Source organism: Oncorhynchus mykiss, chromosome 18 (assembly GCF_057628025.1).
Source record: "Oncorhynchus mykiss isolate SJ-2025 chromosome 18, ASM5762802v1, whole genome shotgun sequence".
In the NCBI taxonomy this organism is placed as follows: domain Eukaryota; kingdom Metazoa; phylum Chordata; class Actinopteri; order Salmoniformes; family Salmonidae; genus Oncorhynchus; species Oncorhynchus mykiss.
Genome location: NC_143039.1, coordinates 53,246,512 through 53,261,007, shown reverse-complemented (window position 1 = coordinate 53,261,007; position 14,496 = coordinate 53,246,512). Strand labels below are relative to the sequence as shown.

Sequence of the window (14,496 nt, the reverse complement as noted above, 5' to 3'; positions counted from 1 at the left end):
CCACATATGCGGAGCACTTGTTGGCTGCTTTTCCTTCACTCTGTGGTCCTGCTCATCTGAAACCATCTCAATTGGGTTGAGATCGGGTGATTGTGGAGGCCAGGTCATCTGATGCAGCACTCCATCACTCCTTTTCTTGGTCAAATAGCTCTTACACAGCCTGCAGATGTGTTGGGTCATTGTCCTGTTGAAAAACAAATGATAGTCCCACTAAGTGCAAACCAGGAGGGATGGGATATTGCTGCAGAATGCTGTGGTAGTCATGCTGGTTAAAAGTGCCTTGAATTCTAAATAAATCACTGACAGTGTCACCAGCAAAGCACCCACACACCATCACACCTCCTCCTCCATGCTTCATGGTGTGAACTACACATGCGGAGATCATCCGTTCACCTACTCTGCGTCTCACAAAGACATAGCGGTTGAAACCAAAGATCTCAAATTTGGACTCATCAGACCAAAGGACAGATTTCCACCGCTCAAATGTCCATTGCTTCTGTTTCTTGGCACAAGCAAGTCTCTTCTTCTTATTGGTGTCCTTTAGTAGTGGTTTCTTTGCTACAATTCGACCATGAAGGCCTAATTCATGCAGACTCCTCTGAACAGATGATGTTGAGATGTGTCTGTTTCTTGAACTCTGTGAAGCATTTATTTGGGCTGCAATTTCTAAGGCTGGTAACTCTAATGAACATATCCTCTGCAGCAAAGGTAACTCTGGGTCTTCCTTTCCTGTGGTGGGCCTCATGAGAGCCAGTTTCATCATAGTGCTTGATGGTTTTTGACAAATTTTCCGGATTGAACAAAGTAACAATGGACTGTCGTTTCTCTTTGCTTATTTGAGCTGTTCTTGCAATAATATGGACTTTGTCTTTTACCAAGTAGGGCTATCTTCTGAATACCACCCCTATCTTGTCACAAATCAACACATTGAGAAGGAAAGAAATTCCACAAGGCGCACCTGTTAATTGAAATGCATTCCAGGTGACTACCTCATGAAGCTGGTTGAGAGAATGCTAAGAGTGTGCAAAGCTGTCATCGAGGCAAAGGGTGGCTACTTTGAAAAATATCAAATATATTTAGATTTGATTAACTCTTTTTTGGTTTCTACATGATTCCATGTGTATTATTTCATAGTTTGATGTATTCGCTATTATTCTACAATATAGAAAATAGTTTAAATAAAAAATAAAAAACATGGAATGTAGGTGAAGGTGTGTCCAAACTTTTGATTGGTACTGTACCTTATGCAGATGCATAACGGGCTCTGCAGGCGTGATCAGCCAACCTCCTGCATTTCAACACATTGTGCCATGTTGCAGAGATGTTTTGTTGTTGTTTTATTTATGAAATGTTTTAATTTTTTATTTAACCTTTATTTAACTAGGCAAGTCAGTTAAGAACAAATTCTTATTTACAATGACGGCCTACCAAAAGAGATAAAAAATTATAATAAAAAAAAATATATAACATAGAAATATAAGACAAAACACACATCACTACATAAAGAGAGACCTAAGACAACAACATGGCAAGGCAGCAACACATGACATCACAGCATGGTAGCAACACAACATGACAACAACATGGTAGCAGCACAAAACATAGTACAAACATTATTGGGCACAGACAACAGCACAAAGGGCAAGAAGGTAGAGACAGCAATACATCACACACAGCAGCCACAACTGTCAGTAAGTGTGTCCATGATTGAGTCTTTGAATGAAGAGATTGAGATAAAGCTGTCCAGTTCGAGTGTCTGCAGCTAGTTCCAGTCGCAACCTGCAGCGAACTGAAAAGACAAGCGACCCAAGGATGTGTGTGCTTTGGGGACTTTTAACAGAATGTGACTGGTAGAACGGGTGTTGTATGTGGAGGATGAGGGCTGAAGTAGATATCTCAGATGGGGGGAGTGGGGCCTAAGAGGGTTTTATAAATAAGCATCAACCAGTGGGTCTTGCGACGGGTATACAGAGATGACCAGTTTACAGAGGAGTATAGAGCGCAATGATGTGTCCTATAAGGAGCATTGGTGGCAAATCTGATGGCCGAATGGTAAAGAACATCGAGCCGCTCGAGAGCACCCTTACCTATCGATCTATAAATTATGTCTCCGTAATCTAACATGGGTAGGATGGTCATCTGAATCAGGGTTAGTTTGGCAGCTGGGGTGAAAGAGGAGCGATTACGATAGAGGAAAGCAAGTCTAGATTTAACTTTAGCCTGCAGCTTTGATATGTGCTGAGAGAAGGACAGTGCACTGTCTAGCTATACTCCTAAGTACTTGTATGAGGTGACTACCTCAAGCTGTAAACCGTCAGAGGCAGTAATCACACCTGTGGGGAGAGGGGCATTCTTCTTACCAAACTACATTACCTTTGTTTTGGAGGTGTTCAGAACAAGGTTAAGGGTAGAGAAAGCTTGTTGGGCACAAAGAAAGCTTTGTTGTAGAGCATTTAACACAACATCTGGGGAGGGGCCTTCTACTCCTCCTATGAGAGAGCTTCCTACTGCCTGAGCTATGTTGTTGATGTAAATTGAGAAGAGTGTGGGGCCTAGGATTGAGCCTTGGGGTACAGGCAATAGCTGAGACAGCAGATTTTCTGACTTTATACACTGCACTCTTTGAGAGAGGTAGTTAGCAAACTAGGCCAAAGACCCCTCAGAGACACCAATACTCCTTAGCCGGCCCACAAGAATGGAACGGTCTACCGTATCAAAAGCTTTGGCCAATAGCAGCACAACATTGCTCAGAATCAAGGGCAATGGGGACATTGAGGGCCTTTAAGGTTGTAGTGACACATCCATAACCTGGGTGGAAACCAGATTGCATACCAGAGAGAATACTATCGACATCAAGAAAGCCAGTCAGGCGCCCCAAGAGGGAGGGGGGTACTGTCAGGTCTGCTCCCGCTCTTCCCTCAAAGTAGTATTAGTTTAGTATTAGTTTGCTGACGGTGTTCCTGTCTCGTTCTATGTCCGTCTTTATTAAATGTTTTACTCCCCGTAACTGCTTCGTCTCTCTTCGTCTTTTTGGGGTCAAGTTTCAGGATCTCCTGACTGCCTGCAGTGACTGCCTGCAGGGAGAACATTTTTAGCGGGGCAGGGGAAAAATAGGGAGAAGCATCGGGGATAGTCACATTAGAAGCGGTGGGAGATGAGGAAATGTTGGAAGGGCAAGGAGGCATGGCTGAGTCAAATAGGAATCCTGACTTAATGAAGTGGTGATTAAAGAGCTCAGCCATGTGCTTCTTGTCAGTAACAACCACATCATCAACTTGAAGGGACATGGGCAGCTGTGAGGACGAGGGTTTATTCTCCAGGTCTTTAACCGTTTTCCAGAACTTCTTGGCGTTAGACCCACAGAGAGAGAGAACTGCTTCTTAAAGTAACTAACTTTGGCCTTCCAGATAGCCTGAGTGAACTTGTTTCTTATTTGCCTGAACGAGAGCCAGCCAGCATCAGTATGCTTATGCCGAGCCTTTAGCCAAATGCAATTCTTGAGGTGGAGTAACTCTGCAAGATCATGGTTGAACCAGGGGCTGAACCTGTTTTTAATTCTCATTTTCTTAGTGGGGGAGTGTTTATTAACAATACCACTGAAAACATCAAAAAAGAAGGTCCAAGTGTCTTCAAGCTGATTCTGTACCATTTTAAAGAGGACAGTTCATGAAGGAAGGCTTGCTAATTAAATTATTTTAGCAAGCGTCTATGACAAATCAGGACAGGTCGTTTCACTGAGCAGCCATTACGAACACAGGCAGTAAAACAGTGATCACTTAAGGTCATTACAGAAAACACCAGACTGATACCTATCAGGATTATATGTGAGGATAACATCAATTAGAGTAGCTTTTTCTGGGTGTTTGGAGTCATACCTTGTGGGATTGGTAATAATCTGAGAAAGATCAAGGGAGGCCCATTGCTTTAGGACTTAGTCAGGTGGTTTAAGCATGTCCCAGTTCTAGTTCACCTAGCAGGACAAATTCAGACTTGGTGTCAAGGGCCAGGAGAGAGCTTAGGGCAGGTAGGGTACAGGCCGGTGCTGATAGAGGACGATAGCACCCAGCAACGGTCAGCAAAGAGCTATTTGAAATGTTAATACTTAAAACCAGCAAATCAAATTGTTTGGGGACAGACTTGGTGGAGACAACCGAGCACTGATGGTGATCCTTGGTAAAGATTGCCACTCCCCCACCTTTAGAAGATCTGTCTTGCCGAAAAAGGTTATAACCAGAAAGGTTAACATCAGTATTCAAAACACTCTTCCTTAACCACGTCTCAGTAATGACCAACACATCTGGATTGGAGAAATCAGTAAAGCAGATATCAGAGCACAAGTCAGAATTGGGGCTAGCAGCAGTAGATGGGACAGGGTGTGCATGCACATTTCGAGATATCATCAACAGTAACACAATCAAGGCACGGCATAGTACAGGGAGAGCTCTGCAGTGCTGATTTATGACATCTGAATGTGCATTAGACAGCAACAATATCATATTGTACAGCAATTTCATCAGGTAACATGAATACAAAGCCGGTTAGAGGTGCCTAGAATGGAATGGGAGGCCAAAAGTCTGTGAAACCTGTGAAACAAACATGGTCTGTCCCACGGTTGGGTAAAGAAAGTTAGTGGTCAACAAAGCATGCAGGTGTCATGATGAAAATATCAAAATGCACAATAATTTTTTCAAATATATAACGACTTGGGGCTAGCCATTGTAAGTTCAGAGTCACTCACCCCAACAGTGCATGTGTGCTGGAGGCGAGCGTAAGCTCGGGAGAGAGAGGGAGGGGAGTTATAGCTCATCTCATGCTTTTCTTCACATTTTGCCATGAGGCCGAGAGACATTTTTGAAGTTTTAAAGCTAATTTCCTGCAATTCTACACATTTTGTAATCATATTCTATCTGGGGGCACCCCAATTTCCAAATATGTTTTTGGATTGGGGGACCCTGGTTCAGTAATCCAACCCTGACTATTGCTAGCAATCCTCAGGAACAACCACATGAGCATGACAGAGGAAAGGAATGTAAACTAAAGATATATTGGAATGATGCAAAATGTAAGGAAACTAACATTAAATTGACAGTTATAAATGTATAGTATGTGGGTATAACTAACGGTGGCTACCAATAGGGGCTAATATTTAACATGATACAAAATGTAAAAACTACAGTGAAAAGTCAGGGCATATAGTTTTTAAAATTGCTTTGGTACTATTTTCACAAGTATGTGATACATTTTCACAACTCTTAGTATAAAACTTCAAACTGGTCACACTTGTAACGCAGCCTGTCTTTCCTTCAAAACCTGTCATTATGCATTACTTTGGATTGTAAACATCTCTCACCACACACTTATTGATTAAAAATATACATTTATTGTGAAATGTAATGAGAACATTGGTTAAATCACCAAAACACAACATAATGATATCTTTTCAATTTAGTATTTTTAACTGCCAATTAATCCAATAGCAAACAATGCAAGCTACATGTTTCAATTAGCCCTTATGTAACAGTATAACTTTAGACCGCCCCCTCGCCCATACCCGGGCGCGAACCAGGGACCCTCTGCACAAATCAACAACAGTCACCCACGAAGCATCGTTACCCATCGCTCCACAAAAGCCACGGCACTTGCAGAGCAAGGGGAACCACTACTTCAAGGTCTACTTCCGGCGCCGGCGCCGACAGAGATGGCCGCCTCGCTTCGCGTTCCTAGGAAACTATGCAGTTTTTTGTTTTTTTAAGTGTTATTTCTTACATTAGTACCCCAGGTCATCTTAGGTTTCATTACATACAGTCGAGAAGAACTACTGAATATAAGATCAGCGTCAACTCACCATCAGTACGACCAAGAATATGTTTTTCGCGACGCGGATCCTGTGTTCTGCCTTACAAACAGGACAACGGAGTGGATCCTATGCAGCGACCCAAAAAAACGACTCCGAAAGAGAGGGAAACGAGGCGGTCTTCTGGTCAGACTCCGGAGACGGGCACACCGTGCACCACTCCCTAGCATTCTTCTTGCCAATGTCCAGTCTCTTGACAACAAGGTTGATGAAATCCGAGCAAGGGTAGCATTCCAGAGGGACATCAGAGACTGTAACGTCCTTTGCTTCACTGAAACATGGCTCACTGGAGAGACTCTATCCGAAGCGGTGCAGCCAACGGGTTTCTCCACGCATCGCGCTGACAGAAACAAACATCTTTTTGGTAAGAAGAGGGGCGGGGGCGTATGCCTCATGGCCAACGTGACATGGTGTGATGAAAGAAACATACAGGAACTCAAATCCTTCTGTTCACCTGATTTAGAATTCCTCACAATCAAATGTAGACCGCATTATCTACCAAGAGAATTCTCTTCGATTATAATCACAGCCGTATATATCCCCCCCAAGCAGACACATCGATGGCTCTGAACGAACTTTATTTAACTCTCTGCAAACTGGAAACGATTTATCCGGAGGCTGCATTCATTGTAGCTGGGGATTTTAACAAGGCTAATCTGAAAACAAGACTCCCTAAATTTTATCAGCATATTGATTGCGCAACCAGGGGTGGAAAGACCTTGGATCATTGTTACTCTAACTTCCGCGACGCATATAAGGCCCTGCCCCGCCCCCCTTTCGGAAAAGCTGACCACGACTCCATTTTGTTGATCCCTGCCTACAGACAGAAACTAAAACAAGAGGCTCCCACGCTGAGGTCTGTCCAACGCTGGTCCGACCAAGCTGACTCCACACTCCAAGACTGCTTCCATCACGTGGACTGGGAGATGTTTCGTATTGCGTCAGATAACAACATTGACGAATACGCTGATTCGGTGTGCGAGTTCATTAGAACGTGCGTTGAAGATGTCGTTCCCATAGCAACGATTAAAACATTCCCTAACCAGAAACCGTGGATTGATGGCAGCATTCGTGTGAAACTGAAAGCGCAAACCACTGCTTTTAATCAGGGCAAGGTGTCTGGTAACATGACCGAATACAAACAGTGCAGCTATTCCCTCCGCAAGGCTATCAAACAAGCTAAGCGCCAGTACAGAGACAAAGTAGAATCTCAATTCAACGGCTCAGACACAAGAGGCATGTGGCAGGGTCTACAGTCAATCACGGACTACAGGAAGAAATCCAGCCCAGTCACGGACCAGGATGTCTTGCTCCCAGGCAGACTAAATAACTTTTTTGCCCGCTTTGAGGACAATACAGTGCCACTGACATGGCCTGCAACGAAAACATGCGGTCTCTCCTTCACTGCAGCCGAGGTGAGTAAGACATTTAAACGTGTTAACCCTCACAAGGCTGCAGGCCCAGACGGCATCCCCAGCCGCGCCCTCAGAGCATGCGCAGACCAGCTGGCCGGTGTGTTTACGGACATATTCAATCAATCCCTATACCAGTCTGCTGTTCCCACATGCTTCAAGAGGGCCACCATTGTTCCTGTTCCCAAGAAAGCTAAGGTAACTGAGCTAAACGACTACCGCCCCGTAGCACTCACATCCGTCATCATGAAGTGCTTTGAGAGACTAGTCAAGGACCATATCACCTCCACCCTACTTGACACCCTAGACCCACTCCAATTTGCTTACCGCCCAAATAGGTCCACAGACGATGCAATCTCAACCACACTGCACACTGCCCTAACCCATCTGGACAAGAGGAATACCTATGTGAGAATGCTGTTCATCGACTACAGCTCGGCATTCAACACCATAGTACCCTCCAAGCTCGTCATCAAGCTCGAGACCCTGGGTCTCGACCCCGCCCTGTGCAACTGGGTACTGGACTTCCTGACGGGCCGCCCCCAGGTGGTGAGGGTAGGCAACAACATCTCCTCCCCGCTGATCCTCAACACTGGGGCCCCACAAGGGTGCGTTCTGAGCCCTCTCCTGTACTCCCTGTTCACCCACGACTGCGTGGCCACGCACGCCTCCAACTCAATCATCAAGTTTGCGGACGACACAACAGTGGTAGGCTTGATTACCAACAACGACGAGACGGCCTACAGGGAGGAGGTGAGGGCCCTCGGAGTGTGGTGTCAGGAAAATAACCTCACACTCAACGTCAACAAAACTAAGGAGATGATTGTGGACTTCAACCGTAAGGCTCTCCAGAGGGTAGTGAGGTCTGCACAACGCATCACCGGGGGCAAACTACCTGCCCTCCAGGACACCTACACCACCCGATGTCACAGGAATGCTATAAAGATCATCAAGGACATCAACCACCCGAGCCACTGCCTGTTCACCCCGCTATCATCCAGAAGGCGAGGTCAGTACAGGTGCATCAAAGCTGGGACCGAGAGACTGAAAAACAGCTTCTATCTCAAGGCCATCAGACTGTTAAACAGCCACCACTAACACTGAGTGGCTGCTGCCAACACACTGACACTGACTCAACTCCAGCCACTTTAATAATGGGAATTGATGGGAAATGATGTAAATATATCACTAGCCACTTTAAACTATGCCACTTTGTTTACATACTCATCTCATTTGTACATACTGTACTCGATACCATCTACTGTATCTTGCCTATGCTGCTCTGTACCATCACTCATTCATATATCCTTATGTACATATTCTTTATCCCCTTACACTGTGTACAAGACAGTAGTTTTGGAATTGTTAGTTAGATTACTTGTTATTACTGCATTGTCGGAACTAGAAGCACAAGCATTTCGCTACACTTGCATTAACATCTGCTAACCATGTGTATGTGACAAATAAAATTTGATTTGATTTGACGTTGAGACTTGTGTTTTGCGGGGTAGTATTTAATGAAGCTGCCAGTTGAGGACTTGTGAGGCGTCTGTTTCTCAAACTAGACACTCTAATGTACTTGTCCTCTTGCTCAGTTGTGCACCTGGGCCTCCCACTCCTCTTTCTATTCTGTTAGAACCAGTTTGCCCTGTTCTGTGAAGGGAGTAGTACACAGCGTTATACGAGATCTTCAGTTTCTTGATAATTTCTCGCATGGAATAGCCTTCTTATCTCAGAACAACAATAGACTGACGAGTTTCAGAAGGAAGTCCTTTGTTTCTGGCAATTTTGAGCCTGTAATCGAGCCCACAAATGCTGATGCTCCAGATACTCAACTAGTCTAAAGAAGGCCAGTTTCATTGCTTCTTTATGGGGCAAAGTTTTCAGCTGTGCTAACATAATAAGAGAAACTGTATGTGCACATGGAGATGTTTCCCCCACGTTTTCCAGGCACTTGGACGGTCGCCCATTAGCCGACGAGATTCCGCCTACGGCACCAAGTTTTGGCCAGGTTGAAGCCCGCTTCATCTAAAAATATATACTTGTGATGGTTCACAGCAGCATCAAGCAACATCACCCTTTAAAAACATATGTTGGTTAGTTATTTTTTACAGTACAGTTCCAATATGATATTGTGAAGTAGAATGTGTATCAAACAGTAACAGTAATACAGTATATAGTGCTGTACCGGAACATACTCGGCCCGCAGTTGTTTCACCCGGTCGCTGGTTCTCACAAAAGGCACCAGGTAAATACTTTTCATAGACACCTGGTGTCCCTTCAAAATGTGGGCGATTGTTGTTGATCTTCTGTCAATTCTGAAGGTAGAACAGAGTATCAGTATACTGTAACATGTTTTGTGAATTTACTTGCATTACAATATGTCATTTCTTGTAAATGTAATGGTAAAGCATAGCGCACATCCTGCAGACTTACCATTTTACTTGGCGAAATGTTCTCATGATGGAATTGACAGTTGATCTTTTCAGATTGGGGTGAACTAATGTGTCAGCCTCCACCATGGTAAAGCCGCTGGATACATGGTCAACGACGATGGCCACGACTTTATTAGACATAACTGCCTCCCTCTCTCTGATGTCCACATTTTTGATGGGACCCATGCCCACCTCTTCGACATCTTTGTTGGGGCCCATGCCCACCTCTTCGACATCTTTGATGGGGCCCATGCCCACCTCTTCGACCTCTTGATGGGGCCCATGCCCACCTCTTCGACCTCTTGATGGGGCCCATGCCCACCTCTTCGACCTCTTTGATGGGGCCCATGCCCACCTCTTCGACCTCTTCGATGGGGCCCATGCCCACCTCTTTGATGGGGCCCATGCCCACCTCTTTTATTTAGTCACATTGAGATTTACGTCTCTTTTTCAACTGAACCCTGGCCAAGAATGCAACATGCATATAGTTAGTTACACATGAGACACAACACAACATAAACACCATAATGAACAGAATGGAAGAACAGCACAAAGTGCATAAGAGATTATAAACATGTGCAATCTGTGGTCAGCAGCCATCCAAACAGGATCTAAAATCACCAATCAGAATAAAATGATCTAGTTATAAGCACTTCTACAAAGTGTTCCAAGATGATGGGGCAGCAAATCAAAAAGCACTCTTACCAAACTCAGTTCTTGTGTTGGGAACAGTATGTAAAATGCAGTTCTGTGATCTCAGATGGTAATGACCATGACTCTGTAGGGAAGGTAAAGCACTTCAATATATTGGTAGCTGCCTTAAAATGGCCTTAGAGACAAGCATGTAATAGTGACTCTGTTGCCTTACGGTTAAGGATGTCCTTCCTGCTAACTGATAGAAGGTACAGTGATGTGTATGAGGCCTTGTGTTTGTTACAAATCTTAGAGCAGAATTCAACATTGTTGATTCCTATGGTCACGCGCACACACACACAAAATATGTCCTTATCAAAAACCATACAATAGGGGGAAAGGACTTTGTTTTATATCCATAGTAGTAATTTATTTTCTTCATAGAACTGGATAGACAAATGGTCCACAAGTGTGAATCCCAGCATAAGTAACAATTCTCACATAAAATAAATACACACAGCACCTGGTCAGCATCACTGTAAAATATTCTCAGCATCCCATGGGAGCGATTACTGAAGAATATATTCACGTATTTTTTTCAATATATGTAATTTACAAAACAAAAACAACATACAGTGTTCATACAGTGTTCTGTCATGTTGATAGTATTGTCAAAGTGTTTTCCTTGATCTTTTCATGTCCACATATTTTACACTCATACGTACAAACAATCTACAGTTTCTACACACAGTACAATGATAGCACGTTGATGTTTAAGTCACATTTCAATAACGGCAGTTTCATCTTAAGTGGACATGAGCTTTAATAGACTAAGGGCGCTCTTTTGGCGTAAACACGGCGGCCCTTTTGAAATACCTACTTACTTGTGCCTATTCACTAAGAAATATGTCCCTTTTATTGCTTTGGTTTCTGCTCTCCTTGGAACTTGAACCCCCACTGAAAGCAGAGAGAAGTACAACCATTTCAAAGAAGGTAACAGGATCACCAGAAATGTTTTGCTTTAAAAAAGACGCAGAGTAAACTTGCACCAAGTCATCCCACTCTGATCAGAAGCAATCATAGAACTGATACTGTTACACAAAGACCCAAAGTGTCACCATAAGACAGCAATACAAAAGCAGCTCCTGCTTTGGACAAACATACAGGGCAGCCAAAGAGATCAGACACCACAAGCATGCTTAACATCCTGTTTACTGTGAGGGCTACTTTCACAAGCCTGCCACACGGACCTTTGATTTGAAAGAGATATGAACAGAGAAAGGTTTAAAGGTTGATGGGTCTAATACTTGGGTCCAGATTCTTATGCTGGAAACAACAAGCATCTATCTAAAGGGAGAATGGCTGGGATTTTGACACTTCCCAAAACCACTCTGCAATTGCTAACACATTTTCATTTGAATTTACTTTGAACAAATGTTATGATTACCATGCGACCTGTCAGGCAATTACAGAGACAAAATGTCTGTTTTCAGGGGCAAACATTTGTTTGGCGGAGACCTAATCAGCAAAGGAGTGCCCAAGGCTGACACTATAAAGAACATCACATTGATCTAGATATCTATTGTATTAGTATTTTAGTTCATAGATATTTTATATTGGCCCCTATTGACCTGTGCTCGTTCTTTGGGATTAAAACACCAGAACAGAAGTAGAAAAATATTTGGCACTCGCACACACACATTCACTCTCACACACACACAACCACACCCACCCACACACGCACACCCAAACACAGAGAGAGAGAGAGAGAGAGAGAGAGAGAGAGAGAGAGAGAGAGAGAGAGAGAGAGAGAGAGAGAGAGAGAGAGAGAGAGAGAGAGCACAACAGAGATTACAAATTCAATCTACACTCTCAAACATGAACACATTATTTTTACAAGTATCTTTTGCAAACTCACTCAAACACACACATTTGTCAGTTATGGGTAAACACAAATAACAATAGATGTCATATACAGACATATGCAACACTAAAGAGATCTGATTCTAATAAATAAAATCCAGCACTACATCAGACACTCAATTGTACCAAGCACACAGCAACAGAGAAATCCCGCAGGCTACACATTCAACAAGCCCAATAGCCCTGCAGTCCGATATCACACTCACACTACAGTTGAGCAATGGCGAGATCAGCTCTCTCACTGATTGTCACCACACTTGTGACACAAAGATTAGAAGGGATGGCGTGGACACGGTGACAGGAAAGCACATAATAATCAATAAAGACATAGGGCTAGATTCAACCAAGCCTGCCTTGCCAATGTACATACCCTTGCGCACATGTTATTCTGAAAACTGTAGGCATCTATCTACCTTTGAGGGGATTTTTCGAGGGGGGGGGGACGGGGGGGGGACGGTGGACACAATAACTTGAACATTTCATATCACAGAGAAAATTGTGTTTTATAGTACTGTGGAAAAACACAACACAATTTGGATTTAATTGAGCCCTTCTAATTAATCTGTGAGTGACTAGTTGCTATGGTTCTATTCCCATGAGCTGCATGACCGAAGGACAATGTGCTTAGTAACAGTGTATATGGAATCATTTGTGCTTCATTAATACTGCATCGTTTAACGACTGAACCGACTGACTTTGGTCCCCCTAGGTGTAATGTCCTTCAGAGACAGCAGAGGGCACATGTTGGCCGTAGCTAACTGGAATGTCAAACATGCTGATGAAGAGTGAGCATAAGACCCCTATGTGAGACGCAGGAAGCATGAGCTGTAACGCTGGACTCGTTAACGCATTGAAAGCAACAATATTCTAGCCTTTCAAAATGAAAGGATATCTCCACTGATGTGTTAAATAGGTTCTCATCTTATTTACTCATCTTTGTCTGTTTTTCCAATATCTTTACAGAACCATAATGATGCACTTTATCATTGGAGATCAATGTACATGAATAGGCTCCTCAGAAGTCTCATTGAACCAATGACAAAAACATACAGAAGGATGCAACACTTTCTCCATCTTTCTCCCTAATACGCACACAACATATAGCTATTTAGGCATATATTTCACTGCTTGATGTAAATGTGATGTGGACAAACATACATTGTCATTTTCTTTCTGTGCATATCAACAAAACCGATCCCTTCGAATTACCATCAATGAATAAACTTAAATATTTACCAGTTATTTGTCCTGTCATTATTTCTTTTCTTGCAATATATCTTCAACACACATGTACAAGTCCATTTTCTATATGATAAAATAACTCGTTTCAATGCCAAGTTTGAACACATAATCTATATCATTATTTTGATGCAGGGAGCTTGGTGCATGTCACCTGGTAAGGGAAATATTGTCTGCAATATTCTCTTTCAGAGGAAGCCATTAAGATATGTAAATTCAGTGGAAAGCTAAGTTACAGTGAAAGCCATTTTCATGTGGAAATCTGTTGGAGGGCATCTTTAACCTCATATTATTTGGTATTAGGGTCAGATATGGGTGCTATGATGAATTGAGGGTGTATGGATGTTTGATCTCTTTTGTTGGGAAGTATCCCCATTAGGCATTGTAGCTATCAAGCAGTATCTTTGTATCCTTTGGCAGTGGTTTATAAATGTATACCTTTGTTGGCAGGATTTCATTCTGTCTAATCTGCCTAATCTCTGAGAAGCAAACCCAATGTGCTATTTTATGCTGTGGTCAAGATGCCAGCTAGTCTGTGCTGGCTATATGGGTCACATCTGCATTTTAAGTCTGATGCTATCGTCATATTTTCTCAGTAATCTGGGACTGTTGTGACACTGTTGATGACAGTCTGTTTTTTAGTGTTTAATGAGCAACATTGGATTGCTAAAGGCTGAGATTGTACGGTTGGTTGGGCTCTGGTTGTAATGTGGCTACTGAAGCTACACTGAAGCTACACTCTGCTGCCTTCTGGTGGTGAATTGTGCTACTGCAGCACCTGGCCCCGTGTTTCAGGCAGCTTTAGTGCTAGGAAACTCCCGGCAGCGAGTGCACCCGCAGCGAACAAGATGGGCACAGCTTTGGTGATGCCTACAAATGACTGGAAGATGCTTATGCCCAGGACAGCAGCCAACTTGCAAAGGGCATTTAAGAAGCCAAATGCAGTGGTCCTAAAAAAAGAGAAAACAATGGAAATTGTCAGCACTTCTGACAGGGTCAC

The 14,496-nt window shown here is 43.3% G+C and overlaps 1 protein-coding gene across 1 annotated transcript in view; it reads right to left on the bottom strand.

The window, feature by feature from the left end:
• Nucleotides 1-10,738: 10,738 nt before the first annotated feature.
• Nucleotides 10,739-14,496, bottom strand: part of LOC110496362 (synaptic vesicle glycoprotein 2A) — a 30,291-nt gene continuing 26,533 nt past the window's right edge. Inside the window, exon 13 of the mRNA XM_021572219.3 lies at nt 10,739-14,446. Within this exon, the coding sequence (XP_021427894.2) occupies nt 14,263-14,446 (184 nt within the window). The 3' untranslated portion in view covers nt 10,739-14,262. The remainder of the gene's footprint in view (nt 14,447-14,496) is intronic.